Raw genomic sequence first — 22,410 nt, forward strand, 5'->3', positions numbered from 1 at the left:
TCGTGTCCTGGTTCATCCTTCTCCGCTCCTGGCCGGCCCCTTCTCCCCATCCTCCTGTGGGGCCCACCATCTCCCCTCCTGACTTTGCCCTTCTACCTCGGAGGTCATCTTCCCTCTGCACCTCTTTCTTACCTTAGCCATATTGTTCCCCACCCCTATTCATTTTTTTGTTTAAGTGGGAACTTGCCTTCCCCTTAAAATGAGATGTCTGGATTTTGGCAAATTCTGTTCAAAGAAATCAATTAGAAACTGACATTAGGAAGGGCTTTTCCTAGGTTACCTGCAGCCAGGGCTAATGCACCTCAGTGTCAGGCATCAGAGACAGGCCTTGTGGTTTCTCATTATCCTTCAGGGGGTTCCATTTGGACTCATTCCTGTCATTCCATCCATACCAGCTTCCCTTTCCCTCACCAGAAAAAGCAACTGTAAAGGCGGTGTGACCTAAGCCCCCTGGAGTGTAATGCAGGTTGCCAGTTCCCTATACTGGGAGCGGCCAGGGCAGAACCCATCCACTAGTGAAAAATGCCAGCTTGGGCCCAATTCTCTCAACATTCTTCTAAAGGCAAGGCCTTTCTTGGCTTTCCTATTCCTGGTGCTGATTCCTCTATTCTAACACTCTCTGCTCAGGAGGTCACAAGGCATGAGCTATAACATGGCCAGAAAGACCCATCTTTTTTACACAGGTAGAGAACAATCAAACCAAGATGTGGTTGGTCAAAAGTGATTCTTCCTCCCAAACTGTTTTCCTTCTTAAACTATTTTTTTTTTTCAATCTGTGAAGCAGTTGAGGAACTGGTGTCTCCCCTCCCCCCACCTTCTACCAAAACCTGCGCGACACACAAAGAAATCCAAAGCTGCAATAATAAAGATAAAAACTAAAGAAATCCTCCTTGGCTTCTTTTTCCAGGGAAGCCAGGCAAGGAGTGAAAAACCCTATTTCCCTTTGGGCTGGCAGGTGAAAAGTTCTGGCAAGGCTGAGCACCCTCCTCTCCCAAGCGGCTGCATATTCAGGCTGTTCCCCCACCCTCTGCCTCCAAGGCCGACTCCTCTTCTGCCACTCTGCAGTGAGGCCTCCTGCGGTCATGGGCCAAGGCGGCAGGAAAGGCGCCGCTGCTACCTGCAGCCGCATGACTCCACCACCATATCTTCGTATTGCTTGTAGACCACGTTGTTGCCGGCGTCGATGTACAGGATGCTGATGGGAGTCAATTTCGTGGGCACGCAGCAGCTGGGCGGGGTGGATCCGGGGTCCATGGAATTCATCAGCGTCTGGATGATGGCGTGATTGGTGGGCTCCAGGTGCGAGCGCAGCGGGAAGTCGCACACGCCTTCGCAGTGGTAGGCCTCGTACTCCAGGGGCGCGATAATCCAGTCGTCCCAGCCGAGCTCTTTGAAGTTCACGTGAAGGGGCTTCTTGCTGCAGCGCAGCCTGGACTTCTTGCCGTGCCGCTTGCCGTGGCGGCTGGCGAAGGCCGTGCGCCGCCGGCGGCGGCCGGGCGAGGGCAGCCAAGGCCCGGCATCTGGGGAGCCCGACGGTAGGGGCCACGACCCTTCAGCATCTGCTCCCGGGCCCGCAGCCTCGGCAGAGCCCAGCTGCTCACGCATCTCGGTGAACAGGTTCTTGCTTTGGGATTTCGTGAACACGACGAGCAGGGCGCGTTCTTGGGGGGACCGCACTCTCCGGCCGAAGCCCAGACTCCGCAGGTCTGGGGACAGTGGCTGCTGGGGCTCAGGCGCGTGCTCCTCGGCCTCCTCAGCTTCCGGCTCGCCCCCCGCGGCCCGCAGCTCCAAGCACAGCTGCTTCCACGGCTGGTGGCGCAGGCCCTTCCACACGTCGAAGACTTCCCAGCCGGCCCGGGGCGCCCCCTGCAGGTCCAGGGTCCGCGCGTCCAGCAGCTGGGGCGACAGGCAGGGGAACAGCTGCACGTGGAGTGGCCCGGCGGGTGGCCCCACGGGCGCTGCGGGCATCTGGCGAAAGAGTCGCAGCTCTGCGCCCACCAGCTCTTCTTTGTCTGAGAGCGTGGACACATCAAACAAATACTTCTGTCTCCGGAGAGCAGTGTGCGAGAGATCGTCTGCAAGATAAAAAATAATTACAGTCAGTTTCACTTAAGGGGGAGATCAGCCCGGTGCTGTGCGGCTGCCCCCGGGAGGAAAAGGGCGGGGAGCAGGGCCGGCCGTCCGGGAGTCCAGTTGGGCCAGCCCGGGGCCGACCACCCGGGCTACGCGAAGCGCACACCCAGGCCCCCTCCTCCCCGTCAGCCCGCGACTCCCAGGGCGGAAGTCGGTGGCTGCTGGAGAGGCGGCCGAGGCGGCCTCCCGGCTTTTCCCCCAGGAGCTTGCAAGCAACCACTAATGTGCCCTTTGTGGTTGCGAACCTGGGCCGCACTTCCCCCAGCCCTCCTCTCAGCTGGCTCGTTCTCATCATTCACGGCTCAGTTTAAATGTCACCTGCTCCGAGAGGCCATCCTCGACCACCTTGATCTACAGTAACCTCCCTCGGTCACTATCACAGGACCCCGTTTTATTATCTTCCTGGCACTTAACACTATCTACAATGAGCCTCATTAATATTTCTCTTTAGTGGTCTGTTTTCCCCAGCAACACCCCTCCCCTCTCCACCAGCCAGTGGGAGCAAGGAGCATGTCAAGTCTATCTTGTTCATTATAGCACTTAGAGCCTTGCTTGACCTAGTGTACATGCAGGTCAATGAGAAACTTCTAGAATAGCCATTCTCAACTCAGTCTGGCTGTCCATGATAATCACCTAAAGAACCTAAAAATTACCAGCTGCCTGGGCTGACTTCAGGCAATTGAATCAATACCTGCAAACAAGGTCTGGGTATTGGGGTTTTATTGGGGTTTAGTTGCTGTTAACTTTTTTTTAAGCTCCCAAGACTGTTTAAAGGTGCAGTCTAGCTTAGACCCACTGGTGGTGTAGGGAGAAAGTTTGCTGCCCATTGGGCAGTTTTGCTGAAGCATTTGACCCAACACAAAGTAGACAGAGTAAAGAGTTATGTGATTTCTTTCTTTCTCTCTCGTTTAAATTCTCCATTTAAACACAAACAAAAGAGCAATGAGGTTTTCAAAAGCCTTTCTTCATTTGCAGGGGGTCGAAAGAAGACACACACGCACCAGGATCTATCCATGAAGATCCTACAGCCCGCGAGAAACAGACGCTTCAGGAAGGAGAAAACCTCAGCCACAGCCCCCATGGGCACGCAGTGACGTTCTCCACACCTCCACCCACACAACCTGAAATCTTCTTGCTTTTCAACTAATCCTGAGGATAAATCTTTTGGTTACAGGTGAGAAATAGAAATTTAGGGCATGGGGAGGGGGGGCGAATAACAGGCTTTTAAAATCCAAAATGAATTCTTTGGGATGAAGACAAAACTGAACTTTCTGGGTTGGGTTGTTTTTTTTTGTTTGTTTGTTTTGTGTGGGGTTTTTTTTGTTTTTTTTTTGACACATGTGTCTATAAAGCCAACTCCACTTCGATGTGCAAGGCAGAAAGTTAACCAGATTTTTCTGGGCTAGTTGCTCATAAAATATTTACAACTGAGCAAATACAAAAATCCCCAAAGCCCCCAGCTTTCCCCAGAAGCTAGTAAAGCTTGGGTCAATTTCAATAGTAAAAGTGTCACTGGGTCCCAGGTTCGACCTTCACTGCCAGTCCAGATGTAGCCCCAGGACACTGGCTCTGGAGCCTCAGCCATACCCAGTCCCTGCTGTGGGCTGACGGTAGAGCTGGCTGCATCACTCTGACACACAAGTCCCAACCTGAGAGGGAGCTGCGGGAAGGGTTAGAGAGGTGAAAAGGGAAAAGCTGCTGGAGGCAGTTGATTTATGGAAGCCAAGACCTTCAAACTTACCAGGGTCACATTAAAATCAGTGGGAATTCAGCACTCTCTTCTCCTCCTTTACAGAAGCCTGTGCCTGACAGTGCTCTGCCACCACCATCCCTGGACCTAGGGCCTTAGGCTTTGCTTTCCTGCCTGTCATGTTTCTCCCCCAATCAAAGATGTGGTGAGAGGGACAAACCTAAAGCACTTGCTGCACCAGCTCCATGTTGTGAGCGCTGACATGTTTTTTCATCCCTACTTTGTCCACAAGCACAGAACAGGTCTCTAAAGTAAGTACCCCTTTGCTCCCATTTTACGGATGGGAAACTCAAGACTTGGAGAAATGAACTTAATTACCAAAGTCTGAGAACTAGTAAGTGAAATCTAAACCTAGGTCTATTTAATTCCACAGTGGAAACATTTAGCCCATAAGCCCCATTGCCTCCCCATTATATTCTAGGTACAAGAATCTAAAAGCAGCCAGTAGTTGCCAGGGTAAAAGGGATGTGACATAGTCCAAACTGTATTTTCAGGGCTTGCCAGGATAAAAACGCATGGCTGCTTACGTACATAATTCTGGAGAGTTTGTCACTGGCTGGAGAACATTAGGCAGGTGCAAGGGATGATTTGCTTCTCTGGTGCTACACAGAAAAATCAGTCTGCTTTTCTTTGCATTATTTAAGTGAACTAATCAATGGCTATCTGCACAGCTAAATCACATTTCTCTGGTCCTCAGGAGTGGTCAGAACAGAGAAAAGTATCGGTGGAGAGAGAGCTGTATTGATTCTGCAGCCTTGGGCATTCTTACTCTTTCCAGGGCTTGGGAAAGAGTGCAGTTGGGGGCTTCCACCTGTATCCTGCTCCTTCTCCATAGCAGCTTCATGCCCTGGTTTCATGGACCTCACCTGCAAGTGTAGGGACACCCTCACAGGACCAAACTCCTAGGCCACAGGTGCACACCTCAGTGCTGTGATACACTCTTAGGAGGACAGGTCTGATGGAGAAGCTCTTCAGGCCCTGGAAGTGGGCTCGGGGCTATCTGGGCAAGAACTCTATGGCTCAGGTACCACAATGGAATAGTAGCTCTTAAACCACTAAATCTGCTGGTGCTCCTCCATCTGCACCCTCAGTCTCACACAGAAGCTTGTTAAAAATGTAAATTCTCTTGGACCCTAGAGGTTTGTGGTGGGGCCCAGAATATGCATTTTTAGTAAGTCCTCAGGTGATGCTGATTCTGCTGGTCTGGTCTGGGATCCCTCTTTAAGAACAACCACTCTAGATGAGTATTCCATTGGCTCTTCAGATTCTCCACCATTTGGGGGAGGGTACTACTGGAAATGGACAAGATAGGGCTCTCCAAAGCGCAGGGCCCAGGGCAGGGTTGAAGGTGGTTCAGCAGAATCAAGTCACCTTCTTGCCCCAGCCTCTTCCTGCCTCCCCCCACCTCATCCAAATACATACATATATATATATATATATTTTTTTTTAACTCTTTCAGCCACATGTTCTCTCACTGGGTCTCCTAAACAGTGTCCCAAAAGGTGGTTGCTCTGTGCAGCTCCTCCCAGACCACATTCCCCACCTGTCTGGACCTGCTCTGGAGCCATGCATCACAGAAATAGCCCCAAGGAGGTATCTGACCTGGGGAGTGAACAGACCACTGTCCTTCTGCTGTGACCCTGCAGACACCTCGCCTATTGACTGGGCATCCCAAGGCCTGGCTCTGCTGCCATGGCCACCTATGTAGAAAGCTGGCCCTTTTCACAAGCCGCCTCTCCCATTAAGTCCTGTATAAATGAGAGCTGATGTTATCAAGTGGCCCTCTCTCCCACGCCTTTGATGAGAACCATTGCACCTTTCACTCCAAAATCTGTTTGTGGTACTTTCTTACATCATGGAAGTGAATCATTTGCCTTAGGCCTTGAAATAAAATTGATCAGCAATACATCATGCAATTTTCTGTTTTTTATTTTTGCTTTTAATTTGCATCAACCTGGCTTGCTACAGCTTGGCTCAGACCCCAGTTAGCTCAGTGTTTGTTGAATATTAGACAGGTGGACCTTTCAAGTTACAATCCCGGGATTCGTGTTTATCAGCTTTCATGGTGGTGGTAGAAGGAGGGCTGGGGGAGAAGAGGAGAAGGCACAAACCCGCATATTTTAAGAAAATTTTTCATAAATAGGCCAGCCTTTTCTGAACTCAAATCAAGTTAGTAAAAGGCAGAGGACACTTCAAACATGCACATTAGGTGTGGAATTGGTAGAAATTTTATAAGGAAAGAAAATAAGTAAATGGAGGAAAAAGAGCTAATCATTTGCAAGGTGGGGACGACTTATTAATCCCATGTGAAGTGAATGAACTCCCTAAGAAAGGTAAAGGCATCCGCGCGAGGTCACAGTACATGGCCGCAGGAAACCAGAGAAGCAAACAAACACTAGATAGGAAAGGACAGGATGCCCAAGGGGCCATAGACCAGACACCCTGGGAACCTGAGCCCCTGGAAGGTGGCGTAAAGGAACCGCGCCAGGCTGGCCCACCCGCGCTCCACCTGATGCCTGGCTCCCCTGGACCACCTTGTAGGTGGTTTCCGGAAAACCTGCCATTTCATTTGGTCCGGAGTAGAAAGAGCTCACACTGCATTTTTCCAAGACATCTTTGAGATAAGGACACCGCCCGAGGTTCCTGTTGAGAGTCCTAGTTGGAATTTCTGTCACTCCCTGGCCGGAAGGTAAGATCTCTCTCAACTCCCCCGACACACATTGCGCCAAAGACTCTGGGCTCCCCCAATGTTCCTCCGCTCGAGTCCAGCTCGCTGTGACCTGGGCCGAGACTGTCCGGTGTCTGGTCTGCCCCCACCTGCCTCCTCCAACCCTCCTGCCAAACATCACGCCCCATGCTGTCCACAGATGCACAGACCCCGCTTTCCAACTCCCCTAGGTGGAGGGGGTGGGAATAAACAAAATCTTTATAAAGGAAACTCCAGAAGTCTTTGCAGCTAAGCCTCTCCCTCACCCCTCATTTTGAGCCAAGGGAAACAATGAAGTTTATGGGGCATCCCCAGTGTGCCAGGCACTTGCTCCTGGCTTTGATGGCCTCTGTCCCTGAATCCTCGCCTGGAGCATCCGAGGTCCACCCTACAGCTCTGCTCATTTGTACATGAGGAAACTGGGGCTCCAGGAGGTGCCTTAACTTGTCCACTATCTCGAAGCTAGTGAGGCACAGGATGTGGAGGTCTTAATTCCAACTCCTGCCTTTAGTCCTGTGGCCACGCCCCTCTTCCAGGGTTCTGACAGGGCCTTGGGGCAAAAAGGGAGGGAGGAAAAGGAACACATATTCATCAGCAATGCCATCAACAAAAGGGACTGACTTCCCCCAGGAAGTCAGCTTCTTTCTCCAGAAGACACTTCTTCTCTTGGTTCCTCAGCTGTAGCACTGCACTAAGATGCCACAGATGGAAACAGAGTCAGGTGTATTGGGTGAGAAAAAGATGAACCACTAGCCCTTTCCCTTCCGCAAGCCTCCTTTCCCATTAAGTCTGTATAAAGGAGGCCTCTGAGTGCTCCAGCCATGACACTGTCTTGGGACACAGTGGTCGTCCGGGCATCCCTCCGTACCCTTGTCCTGAGTCAGGTCTCTGTTGAGATCTGAGCCTTGCAAATGGCTGAGCTTGCTAAGCATCCACACAGAGGCTCTGATTTAGGGGGTGGTCCACACAATTCAGCCTCCCTAGGGTGCTCCTGCTTGACCACCCAGCATAGTAATCCTAACAGCAAACACTAGTGTCGCACTTATTCTGTACTGGGCATCATCTAAAATCTTAACTTACAATAACTCAAGTAAGCCTCAAAACCACTTATCAAAAAAATGTATCACCATTATGTCCATGCTATGAATCAGAAAAATAAAACTGAGCTGAAAAGCAACTTGCCTAAGATAGTACGAGGCCTGGCTCCCAGTATCTGTGCCACCCACCTGGACACCCCAGACCTGATCTCTGTGCCTGGCAGAATCCCTGATTGGGCTCCAGCTCTCTCTTGCTCTCCTTGCCTGGAGGGAAGGACCAATCCCTGGTCTCCAAAAGTCACTCACTTTCTAAGCAGAACTGAAGGGATGAATTGGACTTTTGAAAGAATTTATAAGGAAACTTACTTTCCCCATCTACAAAATGAGAATAATAGCACTGGCTCACAGTCACTGAGGGAGGGGTGGACAATGATATCAGGAGTGGGAAAGATATCTGATGATATGTGCAAATATTAGTTACTACAGACAATGTGGAATGAGCACTGCAGTCTAGAGTCAAGGAGAGGGAGAAGTAGATTTGAACCCTGACCTGTGCTTTATTGGCTGGGTGACCTTGGGTGGACTGAGTCACATAATCTCTCCCAGATTCATATGCCTTGCCTATAAAAGGAGAGAACGACCTCTCCTCTGCAGAGTCTTTGTAAAGTCAGAGCCAAGGCACCCAAGGCACACAGAGTACCCAATGAGTGCAGCCAGTATCACTACAACTACCTGCATCCAGCCAGGGGAAGACAAATGCACCTGGTCTCCTCTTGGCCTTATTTGCGGAGGTGCAGTTCAGTTATCTCCATAGGATTTCCTCCAGAAATTCCTCCAGAAATGGTGGAGGAAAGGTGCTGAGCAAGAAGGATAAAGAGAGAAGCAGAGGCCTCAGGTTCCTGGTCATCTAAGTTCCAGAAAAGGGCAAGCCTCACCCCCATCACTTTAATCTTTTTCAGTCCCCCAAGCCATATCCACCACTGTGGTCCCTCCCACAACACCAGGTGAGCAGCCGACCCCCAGGCCCAAACCTCATTTTTGAGAGGGCCCTCTTTCCAGGTTCGCTCCTCAGTGGGAACAGGGCCAGTGCAAGCCAAAATGCTAATTACTTTTGGCTTCCCAGCTAGGGGGTAGCAGTCCCAAAAGGTCTGGGGGTTCATCTACCCTGCCTCCCTCCCTCCTTCCCCCTTTGGTGCCCTTTTGTGAGGCAGAGTCTGTACATAGAACCAGTCTGGGGTGGGGGTGGGGGCAATGTTCCAAATCTTCTTTACTCGGGGGAAGCCAGGTGTGTGTTGCAGGGTAGAGGAGGGGTTATAGCAATGAATGAGCCCTTGGGTTGCAGTGTCACCCAGCCAGCAGTGCGGGCCACCCTCAAAGTTCCCACTGGTTGGTCTACAAGGGTGTGTGCCTCCTAACCCACTGCACAATCATCAGCCCGGCTCCTCTCTGGGTCACCCAGTTTACTCGGTATTTCCCCCAGTGAACTGTCCTGCAGTTCTCAGCTTCTTTCCTTCTTTCAAAAACCAGAGGGGCCCAAGGTGAGTTTTCCACAGAGTGCTGGAGAAGCTTACCCACCTACTCTCCAAGCCTCTCCAACCCCACCACCCTCCTTCCAGGGTGAGCCTGGGCCTTGTAAACCCTACAGGATTAAGCCCATCTGGTGGCCTGCCTGAATCCTGCAGAGAAATCAGTGCTAGCAGAGTAAACTCTGTCTCCGCGTGAGGCAAAGGAGTGAGGCTGGGAGAGGGAGAGAAGGGGTGCCCTGACTTACACCTGACTGCACAACCTAACTCCGAGTGCCTCGGGAGCCTCAGCCTCAGAACGCAGTAAAGCCAGTGCTAGGAGGCAGAGGCAGGCTAGCGCTCTCTCCTAAGCACTGGGCACTGGGCATGCCCAGCAGGAGTCCGAAGGAGCTTCAGGGAGGCTCCTTTTGCCCCTAGAATGAATTGGATTCATTTATAAAGAAGTTTCCATGAACTTGGCGCAAACCCCTGGCTGTGCGTTCTGAGACGGGCCAAAGAGCCAGAGACTCCATGTCGAGATCCAGGACACTTCTCAAGGCGTCTCTTTTCACTGCGGTCCCTCCCTAGCCTCCGGATCGTAGCAGCTCGAATCTTAACTTGACGTCACTTTAGATGAATCCCAAACAGAAACTCCGTATGGTTCCTACACGCTACCCACTCTCCCCACCTTTCCATTCCTCGAAAGCAGCCTGCGCCCGACGTGCCTCTGCTCCGGTGTCCCCCAGAGGTTGCTGCTCATCTCCTGGGGCCTTGCGTGCAATGCCTGCGTGGGGGTGATTTGCCAGGGGCTGCTGAGCGCCAAAGGCCCGTGGTTGCAGGGGGTGGCGAGAGTGGCAGGGAGAGTACACAGGAGGACAGAATCGCAGACGTGAAACCCTGACCTGGGCAGGAACGGGATCGGGTCTTTTGACTTGCGAGCGTCAGTGTCAAAAGTACAAGAAAAGTTTCCCACTTCAGATGGTTTCCCCTCTCCGACCATTTCTGATGTTGCCGGTGGGGGAAGGGGTTCAAAATGGCTTGTGGTCGTGGTTACGTGAACCCTCAGGGGCCAGGGGTTCTGCGCAGGAGAAGCCTCACTGATGTGTCCTTCGAAGTGTTCTGCCTGGCGCAGAACAAACACCGTGAAGAAGAGATCGCCCAACTCTGCTCCCCCCGGGGGACTCCGGGTATACTGCCGTAGCAAAATGAGGGTCGCGGTAGCAGCTACGGGCCAGGGTCTAGCCTCGTTCGGTATGGTCCCCTCGGGTGTGTGGAATGGGGGCAGGACCCACTTGCCTTGAAGCCAGATTTGCAAAGCAGGCGCGCTGATTCCCTTTGGTTTTTACATTATTTAGGAAGGGGTATACGTAAACCACTGCCGCCGCCGCCACCACCACCCCAAAGCCAGCACTCTGCGCTGCCTCGGCTCCGCTTTCTTCTGGGGTCCCGAAGCTAAACCCACCCAGTGTGAGCCGAAGGTCCGCCCCCCTCCTCTCCCTCCCGCCCACTGTCGGATCCCTAAACCATGCCCCGCCCCCAGGCGGCCCTGCCACTCTTCCCCGCGCACAGCTCTGGGAACGCCGACCCACGCCTCGCAGAGCCTGCCTCCTCCAGCTCCCACAGCCCCTCTCCCCGAGCGGGCGCACCCAACTCTCCGCCCCCAGCAGCGCTAATGGACTGTCCTGGAAGTCAGGAAACTGTAACCCTGGAACCCATTAGGCTGAAGAGGACCTATTTAATTCCTGTAAACAGGAGATACCATTTAACCAACATTGAACTTAAAAAATAAACATCCAGGGCTTTTTATAAGGAGGGGAGAGAGGCAGTGGACGCCAAGCAACGAAATGGCCTGGTGGATCCACATTCCGGCTTTCGCACCCCGTGGCCTCAGCTCAGATCCCTTCTCCCGGCCCATAGAGTATCGTTTGAGCAGGGTTGTCCGACACGAGAGGCGCTGTTGAACCAATGCCCTTCACTTTACGTAAAGCCCAAGGATTATTGTTGATTTGCTCGTCGTTTGGTGCACGCAGCAGTCCCGGGGAGAAACAAAAATTCTTATTCTTCCCTATTTCTACCACGCCATGTTTCCCCCACCTGTCCATCAAGTTCCCTTCTCCCTCTTCCCAAGCAGCTCTAGCAAGACCTCACCAATTTCAAGGAGGTGTGCCGCCGCCAGCACCCCGAGAACTCCCGCTGGAGAAAAACAGGGTACGCTAGGGCCTCTGCCCACGCAGCGCCGCACGTTCCCCACAGGTCCTGACAACACTCATCCTCTCTGGTCTGAAAGGGGGGCTTTCATGTCTTGGTTCGGTTTTCTGGGGAAAAGATTCACAAGGCCTGTCGTGGGCTGTGGCTTAGGTTAAAAAAAAATTAATGTGCAGAAATGGCAAGGATGTTTGAGGACGTTTTTCGATCCCTTCCCCCACCAGCAACTCGGAGGGGCAAACTCCCAGAGCCAGCGAGCCTCCCGCGGAGGGGAGAACGCTCGGTGTCCTCAGATTAGCATCTCCTGCCCAGGAATCTCGCCCAGAATTCCGGCGCCAACCTGCACTCTTGCTGCAAACGACTCCAGACATCCCTAGCTTCTCGCTAAGGCGGCCCCTGTAGGGGTCCTGCGGAGCAGTCCCTCGGGCCTTAAGGATGCGTGTGACCATAACTGATATTTAACAACAAGCCAATGGGTACGGAGTTGGTTTGTGGCCTCAGTGTTTGAATCGTTCCTACCAGAAGTGCAGGACAAACTGCGGTCTAAGGCTTCCTTCCCTCACCCCCAGGCTTTGCTCCAGGCCCTTTCCGTTCACCTGGCTGGAGGAGGGTGCTGAACCTACTGGGCAACACAGACCCCGCGCCGGCGCTCACCGGGGAGCGCGCGCACGCTCACACTTGGACGCTCAGCAATCCTTTTCCAAGGCTGTTCCCTCTTTCCGGGGAAATAAAGCCTAGATTGGAACCTTCTGCCGGCTTCCTCGCTTGGCCGTCTGGTCTGCATTAGTGTTTTTATAAGGGACTCAAACAAATCGAATACAAGGTCACCAAATAATTAACAGTTGTGAATTCCCTCCGTCCCCATTAAAATACTTCCCCGCTTATATTTCATTTTCCGTTTGCCAACGACAACAGGGTCCGGGCAAAAGTGCTTCTGCGTTGATTACAAAAGCGCTCTGCGGCCCAGGTCCACCCAGAAACTCGCTGTTTTGCATAAACGTGCTGCAGCAGACGAACCGCAATGGGGGGAACTCTGCGGCTCTTAGAATGCCCTCTTAGCCGCCCTGCTCCCCTCACAATGGTCCTGCCCTGCCCCCTGATAATCAGGACCCAGAGGTAAACCAAGAAGCCAACAAACAATCAGCCACAGACTCTCCGAACATTCATTTCTAGGGTGTCAAGTTCTTCAAGGTTTCTTCGATGTTTCAATCTCGTTTTGGTTTTTATCTGTTCCACACTGCCTCCTTTCTGAGCATGCTATTGTGACAACAACTCTGCCCCCCTCCCCACACACACTCAGATACTTTTAAAGAGTATTCTTACTTCAAAATCATCTAGAAACCTAAGTCGCAGCAATATTCTTAGACTCATTTTGGTTTCCTCATCCTTGGGAAGTTTTCTTGTTCCCCTCGTTGGAATTTTGTGACACTTTTCACTACATAAACTGAAAGTTCGGGTTTTGTTGCTCTCTCTCCCTCCCTCTCTGTCTCTCAGCCATGTCGAATTCATAAATGTTCTAATTGTCTGCCTTTCCCAGGCCCCAGTGTTTTAATGAGTTATCTCTTATACTCTGTGTAATTTCTCTACATCCAGCCGGGTCCGTTTGGATCCTACGACCATACAGACACACACATGCACACACTGTCTCGTCTTTATAGACCCAAAATCATTTAAAAGAGCAATACAAAGGCATTTTTAGAAGATCGGGGATAGCATAGTTTGTGCCCTTTACACGGTGTATAGAGGAAAAAGGGCAGACCCTTTAACCCGAAGTTCCACTCCAACAGCTGAGCCTTAAGAGCCTAGAGACCACTCTTAGATGGGGTAAGAAATCTGTCCATTGCTTTGCTTCTCGCCACCATCTTTTAGAAAACCCTGCCTACCTGTATGATGCCATAGACAAGCACTTGGGGTCTGGAGCCAAATATGAGCGTCACCTCTCACTAGCTGTGGGACTTGAAGCAACTTGCTCAGCCTCTCTGTCTTCCTTAATTCACCTATATAAAACAGTTATTGTAGCATTTTCCTGGAGATTGTTGTTAGAATTAAACACGTAACAGGTTTTAGCATAGTCCTTGGTGCACAGTGAATGTTGAGTATGTCTCGGGTGCTGTTATTACCCCTAGATGTCTGGATAACAAATCCAAAGGAGGGACACATTGCGGGTGGGAGGAGGCGGGGAGAAGGTGCCGAGGCGTGTGTAGGACAGAACTCGCTGTCCTAACAGATCTAAAACGCTCTTCATTCACTCTGGAGAGAGGTTATCCCTGCTCTCGCACGCTTAATGGAAAGCTTCAAGTGAAACTTTTGAGGTTCCGGATTTTCGGGCGAGGGAAGCTTTTTACCAATATTGCACGTGAAAAAGGAGTTCATGCCTTGTGAGCCGGCTTCGGGATTCCTGCCATTTCCTTTGCTCCTCCCCCCGGGGGACCCCTGCTCCTGGAAGCCAAGCCTGCCACATTAGATGGCGATTTAAACATCCTCGAGGCAAGGCGCCAAGTGAGCGCGGCTGGCCCAGCTCTTGGCTGGCCGCACTTCTTTCCTTCTTCGTCCCCAACGCCCACGGGTTGGGGGAGGGGACGTTGAAAGGTTTGGCGCGGCTGAGAGTCCCCACGTGAAAGGGGCGGAAGTCCTCGCCAGGGCCGGGGATGCGCGGCTGGCGGGTCCCTTCCCTCACGGGAGACTAGACCCCGTTTGATGTGTTATGACATGAACCCCCAATTAGATCACTGAGTTGAAACACTCCAATCAGGGGGCCCGATGCTAAGCAAGCCCCGGAAGGTCCAGCCCGAGGTCACCGCCGGTGACACATCAAATCAAAATCAGTGAGAGGGAAAGTGAGGCTTTCCCTTTATCAAGCTGGGAATGTACCCCTCCTCTGCATGCCCCCTCCAGCACTCCTTCGCCCTCGCGCGGTGTGTGACCAGCCGCGCCGCCTTCCCAGTCAACTAACTGCCTGTCTTCGCGTTTTCTGGGAACCCGAGCGCGCGGAGGAGACCGCGCTTTTGAAGCTGCTGTCCAGGTGGTCACGCCGCTTCTACTCTGGCGGGGGACCGCGTGCAGTTTCAGCTCTCTACGGCATTCCGGAGCTGAAGCCGGACGTCTGGATCTCGGTCCGGCTAGCCTGGAGACCTTGGCTCAGAAACAGAGAGTCCCCCCACCCCCAGCCTGGGCGCGCAGCCAGGCCCTTCCCTACCTCCGGCGCCCAGGGGCGTCCAGCGCAGTGCCCGGGGAGAGGCTGCAGCTTAAGCAAGGGTGAAGCGAGCCTGGGTCTGACCCGACCTGAAGCCCCCAGAGATGCCCTACACTTTCCTGAATGCCACGGGCTTTGGTAGACACCTCCAAACCGCCTGCAGAGCCCCTTGGTCCTCTGCCAAACTTACAGGGCTCAGTGAAGGAGCGAGGGGTGCCTGCTTGGGGGAGGGGCGGAGAGTCTTGGAACTTCCCTTAAGGAGAAGAAAATGCGCGCCCAACTGCCCGCCAGCTTGGGCCTCCGGGATTTCTTCCCCTGGGGAAAGGCCTCTTGAGAAATTTTCTCTGAGCATCCTTAGTATCATCTTCGACTAGGGTGGTAGAAAAGGCGGACAATAAACAAGATTAGGAGGGAGGGAGACAGAAGCAAAGGTGGGAGTGGATGGAGAAGTTGGCCAGCTACGCTGGTAGCACGGTGGCCAGGGACCGAGTTCCAGCGCTACAAAGACACCACGTGTATTTGCAAAAGTGGCGTTAGTAGTTCTAAAGTCGCCGTATAATACCCAGTGTTAATTTGCTGCGTGGACCTTTCAGCAGCTCATGAACCTTGCTGACCTCTGGCTGCAGCAGCGAATCTAGCATGGGCAGGACCCTAGGATTTTGAACCCTTTCCCGAAAGGAAGGTAGCTGCAAGGGAGGAGTCTGGGCTCTGGAACCCGGAAAGCCCCAGGCCATCAGCCGGCTCTGAAAAATTTCAAGGACATGCGGGTACCCAAGGCAGCCAGAGCAGAGCAGCCTCCTCAGCCCGAACCCCGGGTTCGCGGTTTCCTGGGCGATCCCACCCTCAGTGACCAGCAGTGGGGGGGCGGGGAAGGGTCAACGCGCGGAGCCAAGTCTGGGCAGGATAGCAGAGCATAAAACAGCCTAAAACTTTACCCCCTCCTTCCTTTCTTCTCATCCCCTTCGCCCCCCTTTCCCCTTCCTTTCCCGTCTCCATCCGCATTAATGTCTCTCCACTTTAGGAGCCGAGTTCTGGCGCCTGTAGATCCCTCTATAATTTCTGGGGCTGCGGAAACCTCGAGGTTCTCTCGAAGGCATCCCTCACGCTGCAATGCAACAACCACAGAAAAGAGGGGCCAAGTGTTTCCGTAGACGCGCAGACAGGCGCCCGCACTGGCAAAGGGGTCCTAGGAGGCGCACGGAGAGAGGAGCATTGGCTGTTGGCTGGCTGAGAAACATGGATGAGCACATCCATGCACTCATGTGGTTTAAGTCCTGTGCCAGCAAACCCCAAACTTAGCTGCCCGGCCCCTGCCCCAGGCTCGCCCTGCCAATTGCGGTCACTGCCCCTGCATAAACCACTCCGCTGCGGCCTCGGAGCCGCGGAAAGCGCTCTGCGGTAGCAAGTAAGACGGCAGGCGTGGGGCTCCCGCCCGGCCGACGATCCCCACATCCAGTATAGGACAAGTCCAGAACCCGTGCAGCCGCGGGGAGAGGGTACTACCAGACGCGCGCATGGCTGGACTCCTCCTGCGAACGCAGGACTCACCTCTGCCGGCTGTCCCGGGATCGGTCCGGAACTCACGGTATTGCCCCAGGGCCCGCCCTGTTCCGACTCTAGTTCAGACCTCGGACCCAGCACCCGGCAAAACCCGGACCCCATGGCACGATTCCGTCAGGACCCGCCGCGACCCCTCTCCAGCCCAGATCATTTGCCCGCCACCTCCCGCCCTTCACGCTTCCTTCACGAGCCACCAGAGAAGCGGCCACCGCGCTGCTTTCTGCAAAAGACATAAGAAGGAAAAAAGAGAGAAAGGAAGGAGGAAGGGATGATTGCAAACTGTAATTAAATCTGCAGACGAATCAAGAAAGTTACTTGAACTTTTGAAAAAGCAATTTAAGAAAAGAAAGGGGAGGTGTGAGGAGTGGGCCGGAGCTGGAGCAGCGCCCCGGCTGCGGAGCTCCCGGGGAAATGAGTCGGGCGTCTTTTTTGCCACTTACCTAATCCCCTGTCTACGAAGCTGGTGATCGTATTAGCCGACTTGGAGGACTGGAAGAAGCTGGCATTGATGCCCAGCTTCTCAGCGATGGAGTAAGTTCTGTAGATTGACAGCATGTATTCGTGGGGCACCACGCGTGGGCCCTTGCCCGGAGGCTCCTGTGCCTGGGGCTGCGGCGGCGGCAGGCGTGGGGGCTCTTCCTGTGCCAGCGGCTGTGGCTCCCGGAGATCCGGGGATGCCCATTCCGCGGCACTCTCGTGCGGCGCCCACGGCGTCTTCCCTTCCTTGCGGCTTCGCATTCCCTTGGCGGAGACCAGCTCGACAGAGGACGAGGAGGATGAGATGGAAGCCTGATGGAAGCCAGGCAAATCCCACAGGAAACTGATGAGTAAGACAGCTAAGAGCAGGACCCTGGCAGTATCCATGGCCAGCGAGTAGCAACGTCTCCCCGAGAGACTGCGGCACAGCGCGAGGAGCACGGAGCGGCTGGACAGCGGCTAGGGCCAGGCTCCTAGGGCTGACTCGGAGTGCGAGGATCTTAGTCCCAGCTACAGAAACCTCGGCCCCGCCACGCCCCCTCCCGCCCCCAGCCGGGAGGGGGGCGGAGGGTGGGAGGAGAGGCCGGGTGATGCGGGCAGGAGGTGTGGGGGAGAGGGTCCGCGGTGCGCCGTGGTGGCAGGGAGTCACAGCGCCCCCTCGGGACGCGCTCGGGATTGACGGGCGGTGCGCGCAGCACGGGACCCGGCGCCGGGCCAGGGAAGGCGGGCGCGGCCGCCTCCCAGTGAGGAATCCCGGGGCATCCGCAGTGCCAAGGTCCCTCCAGTACTATTCGAATCGGTCCCTCCGCAGACACGCGGGGTCTGGGTTCTCGCCTGTCGCCTCCACTTTCCTGGGAGCATTCAGTCCCCGAGGAGGGAAGCGGTGGTGGCGCCCCCCAGAGACAGCTCGGTGCTGGCACCCCTGTAGTTCCCCTGCACTCTGGCTCCCAGCCTTGGTACCTTCCTTCCTCTGCCCCAACCTCCAGGCCGCCGTTCGCTCCGATTAGGGCCCAGCCCAGGGCCAGAGAAGCCTCGCCGCACGCCAGGCACGGGCCCAGCCCCGAACAGCCCCATTTGCTCGGCGGGGTACAGCTCTCCACAAAGACAGGGCGTCTGTTTCCGACCCTCAAGGTCAGGCAAAGGCCACTCTTCAAAGTCTGGATGGATACTCAGAGCTGCCGCGCTCTCCTCCAGGCTGCGGCCCTTCTTCTCGAAGTCCCCAACCTCTTCTGAGGCTGGCTTTGGATGTTTCCTTTCTCTGCCTGCTCCCCGATCCTGTCGCCACTGTCGGGCCCCCGCCTCCGCCGCACCCCCATTTTCCCTCTCTTCCTTCCCTCCGCCTTCAATACTTCCTCCTTCCCGAGTGCTTTTTGCGTTCCAGCTTCTCTTCTCACACTGCCCTCGTGTCAGCGCTCTCTGCCTTTCCACTCTCTCCCGCCCCGGCCTCCACCTCCCCTGTGCGGACCCTCCCTGTGCGGCTCTTCCCCAATGTGTTTCTCCTCAGCCCAGCCTCGCCCCAGCACGAGTTTCCTTTATCTGTCCCTAGACTTTCCAGGCCCGTCTTCTCGCCCACTGCCCAGCTCCTTCCCGGACCTGACGCTGCCAGTCGAGGCGCGGGAAGGCTTCTCTCCCGCCGCGAGCGCCCAGTGCCCTGGAACGCGAAGGACTGGCATCTCCCTGCGCGTTGATTGGGTGCCGAGCCCCCAGCCGTCAACTGCTCTCCCTTAACGTCCCCGCAGCTCCATGACATTGGCGTTAGTGTTTTCACTTTCACAGATTTAAAAAACAAGATGAAGAGGGGATAAATGACTTTGGACACTTTGCCAAGAGGACATGCAGTCAGGGACGGAACCCAGGGCTCGGACCCCAAACCCAGGGCTCTTCCCATTCCAGCATAGAAGAATCCGGCACTAGCTCATGCCCTTCACTCCATTCTTGCCTTCTTTTTCCTTTGTGGTTTTATTCGATCTGAGACCATTTCTCCCCACACTGCTGTGCCTATGTGTGTTCCCCTCCTCTCCACCCCACTCCCTCTCACTCACCACCCCCCTTTCTTTCTTTGGCTTTTTCATTCCTTTTACTGTTCCTGCTGGGACCACTCACCTGACTGCTGAGAGATGGAGTTTTGCTTCCTTGCTCCCTTCACTTCTTAACTTCTTTTGGTTCTGGGCTGGGCAGTCCACCCTGGGCACTGGCCACCAGCCTCCCCCCAGGCAGGAATAGCAAAAAAGAGAACGTGTGAGTTATGCAGGGCTATAAGCCCTTTCCATATTTTATTTCATTTAATCTTCAAAACAGTCTTATGAGGTATTGCCTCCATTTCACAGATAAGGAAACTGAGGCCCAAGGCGGCACTACCAGGGGCTGAGCCCTTAACTGCGGGGCTCCTGAGCTCCGCCCTTGAGCTCCTCTGTGGATGCCCTTCTGACCCAGTCTTGGTTTTAGTTTCATGAGTCTTAACTTCTGAGATTTCAGACTCCAAGACTCTTTACCGTAACCTTTTCTTCCTTCCTGCAACAAATCAAGTGTTTTTGCTTTTATGGGTTCCCTTCCATTCCTTCTTAATTTTCTTATGTACACATTATTTCATACTACTGTAACACAAGAATAGATGCTATGTTGTATTCTTCCTTTAAAACTTAACATTATGGCCAATACACATTGTGGCCAAATCATACCTGCTGGTCCTTTTCTTGTTTTTTTTTGGGGGGGGGGCTGTGTTACTGCCAAGCCCACTTCTTTGGACATCTCTCCTCTGCCCTCTGCCTCTCCCTGCAGGTCTCACCACCCTGCCGTTGCCTGCCCCTGCCATTTCTGCAAATGCATGGACTCAAAGCCCCTCATTTCTCACTTGCAGGTGCAGCGTTTCCCCTTCTGTCTACCTGTCAGCCCTGGGATGCATGCATCCCAGGTTCGGTCCAGCCTGCTCTGGCTCTTGTTCTGTCCATCGTGCCTGAGTGTCGTTCCAGAGAAGCCTTTTTCTTGTGGTCTCTCTATACCTCTTCCCTCAGGTCAGTGAACACTTGCGGTTTGTATTATCAGATTTTAATTTCTATCAGAACGAGTCTAGTTAATGATGATTCATGGTTTCAGACTCTCCATTCAATAAAATGTTTCCTGCCAGCAACTGCAGCCCTGTGTACTCTCTTTTCATTTTGCCCATAGCGACTGTATCTGTTTCAAGTTATCCGTAAACAGGAAACAAGGTGATGAGCCTATTTGCTCTGGCTTAGGGTCTCTCAGCACATTGGATGGAGTCATGTGTAAGAGTAAACGATACTGAGACAGTGACCATAAAGGACTCGGTCCATCTTCGGGTTCAGGATTCCCCTGGGGCAGATATTACCCTCCTTCATTGCTGCCAGCCTCTGGTCTAGGAGACGGAAGTGCCGGCTGCCCTTTTCAGGAAAGGGTTGTAGCATGGATTTCAAGGTGAGCAAAGAGAAAGACAGACACGTGTAGTGGGAGGGCTCAAGGTCACAAGCTGTCAGAAATCTACCCAGAACTAGGAGGCCATCCTTTCTGGCTCCCAATCTAACTCTTCCCCTATATCAAAAAACACTTCATTTTTCATTCTAGTATTCTAGTAACGATGACCAGCAGTAACATATATAAAGCCTTTTCTCCTCCTCCCTTTCAAATGGGCATTCACCCCAAGGTTAACAGGCCATGCCAAAGCCTTTGCTCTGTGGGTATATGGGTGTGCGTTTGTGTTGTAAAAATGAAGTTACAAAGAGCACACTACAAGTCAAAGTCTGCCTTTAGATCTCACATTTGGAGAACTTGAAATAATACTATAGAATTTAAGTTTTCAGTCCAGTCTTAAATTCTTTCGTAATTTCTTCAGCAAGTTCATCTATGAAGAATATAAGAAAAGGCAAAAGGTGCTTGAGCTTAATGAGAAGGCACCTTTAGCAGCTTAACCAGGGTGTTCCTTTCCCCATTAGATTCCCCCACCCCCACCCCTGCCCCAGTAGACTGAAATACCAACAACTGTGCTATCTGGTATATCCTGCCCCCGTGTGGAAATTGTTGGAATTGCTCGTGGAAAACCAAAACCATGCTGGACATATAAGAACATTTACAGGAATTTGCAAGACAGACAGGAAACAAGGACACCTATTAACATGATTGGAAGAAATTAGAGAGACACATATCAGTTGTGGGCAGCATTTGGCAACAGAACACCTGTGAGTGAACCATCTGCCTGCCCAGAGACACAGGACCGAAAGCATTTCCCTGTTGCTGTCTGAAACCCGGGCTCTCTGATCTTTAAGTTATTATTTTATATTAAACCAAGAAGAGAAGATTCTCCTAAATAAACAAACATACCCCTTTTATTATGTAATTTTTATTGAAGTGTCACTCGAAAGGCAACTTTTGTGAAAGTGACTGGGGAGATTTTACTTTCAGTATAGTCCCCGACTAGTTGAAGTGACCATTCTTTCAAAGGTCTGGGAATACATCCTGGGAGGAAATCACAGCACCCGGAGTTCCCACAAATAACACAATTACTTTAGTCTGAGGTGCTCTCTTTATAAGATCCCAGCTAAAATACAAATGCCAGTAGGATCCCCATTTATATTTTACTATCATTATGATGCTATTTTGAGTAAATTGATAAGCTGGTCATTTGATAGGATTAGATAGCTGACTTAAGACTTGTAGATTTTGATTTTTAAAAGGGGGGAAGGACCAAAATGCCTGGGGCGGTGGGTTTGAAATTCTGCTCCTTAGCGCGTCTGAGGTTTCGGCAAGAGGAAGGAGGACATGAACCAGGAGGCGCTCATGTAGCTGTGTTTGCTCCAACCTGAGCTGCCCTGCTTTTATGTGTTTGACCTTTCCATAAAGTTTTGTCTGCAGAAAAGGTTGCTCAACAAAGAAAAGAGGAAAGAAAGCCATCGGCTTAGAGTCCTGAGCCATGTTCCTCAAAGAAGGGGTCAAAGGTGAAAAATGTATGGAGTCCCGAGCATCAGAAAGAAAGGCGAGGACGCTGTTTGCTGGGGAAACGTGGACACCATTGAAGAAGCCTCTGAGGAAAAGGTACACAGAAGACAGAACGTCCCCTTCACAACTCAGTCTAGGAGCGACCGGCCCTAATTCCTTCTACTTTCCCCAATGTACATTGACACCAATTTTTTCACTTCCCTTGTTTGGGCACCCCCATTCCTTCACAGAGCGATTTACAGACAAGTTAGGAGAAAGGAATGAAGAGTTGTGCCCAATGATTTAATAGTCACAGCCTCTCTGGGCCTCAGCTTTCCCACTCTACTGGCTGAACTTGGTGTGACCCAGAGGTTCAGTCAGTCTGGTGCCTGCCACCAGTGCGAGAGCTCTGAGATGGGTAGATGGAATTGCATCCAGTCCTGGATATTGACAGAAGTGTGAAGACCCACTGGGGGCATCAAATCCGTTCAATCACTGCTCTCCCTTGTTTGGTTTCACACAGGGCACACAGGTGTCCCACCAAGATGTAGTTTGCCACCACCATCGGCGCTTCTGAAAGGACGGCCCCCAGAGCAGCAGCATCAGCATCACCTGCAAACTTGTTGGGAGTGCACATTCTTAGGCCCCACCCAAGACGCTGGGCCTGGGCCCAGCTATCTATACTTTAACAAGCTGGTGCGGGAGAGGGGGGTGGACACATGCTGAGGTCCACAGCATGAAATAGGGGCAACTGACCTGCCAAGAACTTCAAGAAATGCTTTGAGTTTTAAGAGAGAGCTATAAACGAAACGCATAGTATGCAACTTTATTATCCAATTAATGATTTTCATCTCTAATGAGCAAATAATTTTCATTCCCCATGCAAACCAGGTGTATTTAATTGCTTACACTCATACCAG

General features: G+C 52.7%; 1 protein-coding gene across 1 annotated transcript; it reads right to left on the reverse strand.

Moving 5' to 3' along the window:
- Nucleotides 1–1,113: 1,113 nt before the first annotated feature.
- Nucleotides 1,114–16,951, reverse strand: GDF6 (growth differentiation factor 6). Its single transcript, XM_045861616.1, has 2 exons — nucleotides 16,528–16,951; nucleotides 1,114–2,075 (listed from the first exon to the last, which is right to left on the reverse strand). Exons 1-2 carry the CDS (start codon nucleotides 16,949–16,951, stop codon nucleotides 1,114–1,116), a joined length of 1,386 nt encoding a protein of 461 aa, XP_045717572.1.
- Between the last annotated feature and the right edge of the window lie 5,459 nt (nucleotides 16,952–22,410).

Source organism: Phyllostomus hastatus, unplaced genomic scaffold, assembly GCF_019186645.2.
Source record: "Phyllostomus hastatus isolate PE091 unplaced genomic scaffold, TTU_PhHast_1.1 phas_scaffold_21, whole genome shotgun sequence".
NCBI classification, from domain to species: domain Eukaryota; kingdom Metazoa; phylum Chordata; class Mammalia; order Chiroptera; family Phyllostomidae; genus Phyllostomus; species Phyllostomus hastatus.

What these genes read in the sequence shown, in the direction of transcription:
- GDF6 (XM_045861616.1), bottom strand. Translation starts at nt 16,951, where the DNA reads ATGGATACTGCCAGGGTCCTGCTCTTAGCTGTCTTACTCATCAGTTTC. An exon ending in CTTCGTAGACAGGGGATTAG is followed by an intron (nt 2,076 to 16,527) that starts GTAAGTGGCAAA and finishes TTTATCTTGCAG; the next exon opens with ACGATCTCTCGCACACTGCT.